The 6,070-nt window shown below is 38.0% G+C and overlaps 1 protein-coding gene across 1 annotated transcript in view; it reads left to right on the forward strand.

Moving 5' to 3' along the window:
• Xrcc4 (X-ray repair cross complementing 4) overlaps window positions 1-6,070 on the forward strand; it is a 271,168-nt gene that overhangs the window by 39,401 nt on the left and 225,697 nt on the right. Inside the window, exon 2 of the mRNA XM_023700978.1 lies at window positions 3,119-3,267. Within this exon, the coding sequence (XP_023556746.1) occupies window positions 3,129-3,267 (139 nt within the window). The 5' untranslated portion in view covers window positions 3,119-3,128. The remainder of the gene's footprint in view (window positions 1-3,118; window positions 3,268-6,070) is intronic.

Genomic DNA, 6,070 nt, shown 5'->3' on the forward strand with positions numbered 1-6,070 from the left:
CGTGAGGGCCCGAATTCAATCCCCAGTTCCACAAAAAAAAAAAAATAAATAAAAAAAATAAAAAAAAAACAAAGTTCTTGTAGAGTTACAAAGTATTTAAGAGATGGATGGTGATGATGATAATGATTGCCTCATCTGACTTCCTTCTGGTCCTGTGTTATATATTCCTAATTCTTTTGTTGTATGCAATATAGAGTAGAAAATGTAATGTATTTTATGATGAAACATAGATAACATCTTTTGTTTTTCTGTTTACATTTTTGGCAAGGAAATTATTTTCTTATGGAAGTCTGAAGAATGGTGCTTTTATAGAAATACTTCACATTTTAGTGTGCACTGTTGACATTTCCAGGCTATATTCTATTGACTTTACTGTCCTAAGATTGGGCCAGATTTCTCCAGGAGAAAAGATAAATAGCCATCAGTGAGCATTTGGTGGTAATAGCAACTCAACACACCTCTCAACAGTGTTGTGTAGGATGATATGTGTCCAGGTAACCAAAATAGGCTTTTAGTAATCTCATAATGGTTTAAACAAGAATTTTGTTTTTCTGTTCTAGTTTGCAGCCATACCACCCTAAATGTGCCTGGTCTTGTCTTTCTAGTCTAGGTTTGTAAGTTTTCTGTTAGGAGCCAAGGTTCGATCTTTAAAAAGTGGACCAACAGTTTAGCTCAGTTGTAGAGCAGTTCCCTTGCATAAGGCCTATGCTTGATCCCTAGCACTTGAAAAAGAAAATCAATTGCCTATTGCCATTTTTAGTGTTTTATATGTATTTTTTAAACTAAAAGAGTTGTTTGTTAAGGACTTTTAGTTTTTATAAAATGTTGGTGTACTCATATGTATAGATGATTAGATTGTTTAGTAGATATTAAATCAGAGTAATGGTGTGTGGCATTTGGATTATTAAGACATGTACTTTTTTTTTTTTTTCCCGGAACCGGGGATTGAACTCAGGCCCTTGCGCTTGCCAGGGAAGCGCTTATTCCACTGAGCCATCTCCCCAGCCCCTAAGACATTTACTTTGAATACCTACAGTTTTATGTTGCCATAGAAATGTAAGACCTTTGTTTTGAAATGAAAACGATGTCAACAGAAAGAAGACCTACATAATACAATGACATGCCATTCTTATTGGTTTGAGGGCTCAATACTATTAGGGTATCAGATCTTCAGAAGTTATTCTTTTTTTTTTTTTTAACAATTGTTTTTATTTTTTATTTTTTTATTTTATTTTATTTTATTTATTTGAGAGAGAGAGAGAGAGAGAGAGTGAGTGTGTGTGGTGTGTGTGTGTGTGTGTGGCCAGCTCAGCCCACCAGGGGGCGGGGCTGGCTGGCATGTGGTGCTGGGGGATTGAACCGCGGTCCCTGATGCTTTGCTAAGCTTGTTCTAAGTAGGTGCTTTAGACCACTGAGCCATCTCTCCAGCCCCCAGAAGTTATTCTTTTAAATCATTGGTTGGTACTTTTTCAGAAATTGACACTATAACTTCAAAATTCATAAAGAGCTGAGTATGGTGGTGCCCACCTCGAATCTCAGCATTCAGGAGGCTGAGACAAGAATATTGCCGTGAGTTTGAGGCTGTCCTAGGCTGCACACACACACACTTCATAAGAAAGTTGGTAAATTGTACTTCATAAAATTAACTTAAAAAAAAACAACACAACTAAAGCTGCCTTTCAGAGAGTGGGAAAGGATACACTGTGTAAGTATAAAAGAATTCCTGTGCAAAATAAAGAGCAAATTAAAGAGGGAAGCAAAAGCAGCATAGTAACACAACCAGTGAGAAAAAAGACAAATTGGTGAGAATGTTGTCAAGACTGAATAAAGACTCCACAAACTGGGGCATCTGTCTTCTCAATTAACATGTGAAATGGGCTCAACATCCTTGAATTATCAAGGAGATCTGAATTAAAACTTTGACATAATCCCACCACATAGCCATCAAAATAGCTGAAATGAGAAAGATAGAATTATCATGGATCAGTTTTACATTGGTACAGTTTGTGAAGAAGCTACTGGCCGCATGGAACCCGAAGCGAAGGCACGCACTCTCTGAGCCAGCAGTCCGATGGTGGCTGTGTTCCCAGCAGCAGGGCCCTGGAGAGTTCAGGTAGCACCATGTGTAGTCAAGGGCCTTTCATGAGGAGAAAGGGGAAGCAAGCCTGCCTGTATCTATGTAATGGAATAACGTGCAGTCTTGAGAGTGATCTCTGAACATAAGACAGTATGGACGAACTGCAGAAACACAGTGACTGAAGAAGGCGAGCACAATGTACGACTCGCCGTGCAGTAGTTTTCTGCAGTACCAAGCCACCCAAACTCTGGTCCGTGTCAGTGGCTATTTGGGCAGAGACAGAGATGGAGAGCAAGTGTGCGAAAGTGTTCTAGGTTGGGTTCTAAAATGAATCATTGTCCTCAGCACTTTGAGGCTTTACTTGTAAAATTCATCATTTGTACTGTTTATATGTGCACATTTCTGCCTGTAGCTAACACTGCTTCAATAAAACAGTTTTTTAATGGCCAAAATGTGCAGTTGGTCTCATGCTGTGATGATTTATGTGACCCTCTCTGTCTGTCACAGGGGTCCTGTCTTGGGTGTTTGAGGTATGGGCCTGGGCACCTGTCTTCTAGAGAAGGCAACTCTTGGGCTCTTAGGTTTCTTTTGCCGTGCTTTATTCTTGCCTTTGGTTGCAGTGTCACAGACTTTCTGCAGGTAGAGATGAAGGTGTTCTGTTAAGTGCATCCTCACTAACTACAGTCCCATTCTAGGGCTGAGCACGCTCTTGGGTCCTTCACATTGTGACCATTTCTATTGCCTCTTGGGAAAAGAAAATAAAAGCTGCTCTTCCTAGTGTTGAAATGATGCTTTTTATTTAGTCCTCTTACATGTGCCAGTCATTTGCCACATCTGAGCCCCTGCTTTCTCATGTATGAAATCCAGTGCAGCAGGGAACACAAGCGTGACCTGCCGAGATCAGTGGCTGGCTCTGTCCTGGTGCTTTGGCTCTCCTTCCTGCCTTCGCTGGCATTTGTCAGGGCAGAGGCAAGTACAGAAGGCATCGTCGTATAGTACAGTTTTTCTGTGAAAATTGTTAATTTTATTTTTCTGTTACAGGTAACCAGAAATGGAGAAGAAAATAAGCAGAGTCTATTTTGCTTCCAAACCCAATGTAACTCATTTTTTACAAGTGTCTTGGGAGAAAACGCTAGGATCTGGTTTTGTTGTTACTCTTACTGATGGTCAGTCAGCGTGGACTGGAACAGGTAATATTTAAAGCCACATTTCTAAATGTAAAGTTTAAATAATGTAAATTCTCTAGTCCTCAGCGATGCTTCAAATGAAAGTGTTTCCTCAATATACAGGTGTAAAATTAATATTGCTTTTACTTTTATGACTGTCCAGTTTTGTTTACAAATGTATGATTTTTGCTAGTTTTGAATATGCACTTTGTATAGAATTTGTGATATTGCATGCTATTTCCGCAGTAGTGATTAATAGAAGCATAAAGATGTGTGCCGGCTAGTGCTGGCTGCCACCTGAGTCTTGAGACTCGGCGTTCATTAGGGCTTGCAGTGCTTTTTCTATTGAGAACATAAATGCTACTTCCAACACTTGCCTCCGCTGGAACGGCAGGGGGAGTGGGAGGTGCAGGAAGTGGAGTGGGAAGCACAGGAAGTGGGCAGGCAGGCCCAGAGGGGGTCGGGTTGCAGGTGCAGAGTGGGAATGGTGGTTTTCCCTTTACTTCATCCACTTATAGTTTGAACGTTTTTCCAAGGAGCAAGTACTAAATGTGTAATAAGCCAAAACAGAACCATAACCTAAAACATTGTGAGATTTAAATGTTCAACATTACTGGTCATTTGTAGGATGATTTGATACCATATATGTGGTATTTTTTGCTCTTTTATGAAACAGAACTTTACTTTTTTATTTTAAAGAGAAAGTAACAAAAACCAAGAACACAAAACCAAATTCCAAAATAATGTGATAGGAGAGTAATGATGGTTAATAAATTGTATATTATTATCTTTACTTAGAGTATATCAGCATTTAATTATCCAAACAGTATTAGCACAGACCTATCTTTTCAAGAAACTGAGAGGAATTAGTAGTGACTATTTTAGCTATTTTATTTATTTATTTATTACTTTGCTTTTCCCTTTTTTCCCATTCCCATAAACCAGTTTCTCTGTCCTTTTCAAGTTTCTTCCCATTTTACAATATCTATTGTACATTTTGGAGCACATTTACTCTTTTGAGCTTTTCATACTAGGGAGACAATATGATGTTTACACATTTGTGTCTGGTTTATGTGACTTATGAGTATGGACTCAAGTTGCATTCATTTTCCAATAAAAGTCTCCAGTTTATCCTTCTTTATGGCTGAGTACTACTTCATTATATAAAAGACCACATCTTTTTATCCACTCTCAGTTGATGGGCATTTGGGTTGTCTTCATGATCTAGCAATAACAAATTGTGCTGCTATAAACATGGGAATCTATATCTATATCTATATCTATATCTATATCTATATCTATATCTATATAAAAGTGGTATGATGTTTGTAATTTTTTTTTTTTTTCTGGGAAGATACCCAGCAGGGGAATAGCTGGGTTGAATGACAGCTCCAATCCCAGTTGTTTTAAGGAATCTCCACAGTGGTTATACCAGTCTACGCTCCCACCAACAGTGGAGAAGGGTTCCTTTTTCCCCACAACCCTTTCAGCACTGGGTATTGGTTGATTTCTTGATAATAGTCGTTCTTTGCAGGTTGAGATGGTATCACAGTAGTGTTTTTATTTATTTATTTCTTTATTTGTGTGTGTGTGTGTGTGTGTGTGTGTGTGTGGCCAGCTCAGCCCACCAGGGGGCGGGGCTGCCTGGCATGTGGTGCTAGGGGATTGAATCGCGGTCCCTGTGCTTTGCCAAGCTTGTTCTAAGTAGGTGCTTTAGACCACTGAGCCATCTCACCAGCCCTTAGTGGTGTTTTAATTTGCATCCTTTGAATGACCAGTGATGCTGAATATTTTTTCATGTATTTTCTGTTTATATTTCTTCATCTGACAAATATTAATCATAACAGAAGCCTATTTTTGAATGACGTCTTTAAATCTGGGAGGTCTGAGATTTTTTGAGTTCTTTATGTATTTTTGATAGTAAACCTTTGTTTGAAGAACAGCAAGCAAACATTTTTTTCCCACATTGTGGATTGTCTCTTCACTTTGTTGATGGTTTCCCTTGTTGTGCAAAACCTTTTTAATAGGATGAGATCCCAGTTGTTGATTCTTTGTGATACTTGTTATATGATTGGCATTTTATTCTTAGAGTCTTTGCCTACACCAGTGTGTTTAAGTTTTACCTATTTTCTCTTCCAGTAGATTTAATATTCTGCCATAATATTTAGATATTTAATCCATTTTGAATTTAGTTTACTACATGGTAAAAGGTGAGTCCACTTTTAATCTTTGACATATGCAAAGCCAGTTTTTCTAGCACCATTTATTAAAGAGGCTATTTTTTTTTTCCAGTGTATGTGTTTGGCCCCTTTCTCAGATATAAGGTAACTGAATATGTCTGGAATTATTTCTACATCTTCTAGGTTGTTGCATTGATCTTTGGGTCAGTTGTTTTTGCCAGTATCATGCTGGTTTTTTTTTTTTTTTTTTTTTTTTAATCAGTGTGGCTTTGTAGTATAATTTCAAGTCAGGGATGTGATGCTCCTGGCTTGCCTTTATTTCCCAGAATTGCCTTTGTTACTGTAGGTGTATTCTGGTTCCAAATGAATTTAATGATTATTTTGTCTAATTCTGCGATATATAGTGTTGGAATTTTGATTGACATTTCATTAAATGTGTGTAGCAATTTTGAAAATTAATGGCCATTTTCTCTATATTGCTCCTTCCTACCCATGAGCAAAGGGTATCTTTCCATTTTCTGATACCCACTTCATTCTCCTTTTTCAGAGTACTGTAATTTTCAGGGTAGAGATCTTTTATATCCTTTGTTAGATTGATTCCTAGGTATTTCATTTTTTTGGATGCTATTGTGAAAGGTGTTGTTTTC

Source organism: Octodon degus, unplaced genomic scaffold (assembly GCF_000260255.1).
Source record: "Octodon degus isolate 3935 unplaced genomic scaffold, OctDeg1.0 scaffold00129, whole genome shotgun sequence".
NCBI lineage: Eukaryota > Metazoa > Chordata > Mammalia > Rodentia > Octodontidae > Octodon > Octodon degus.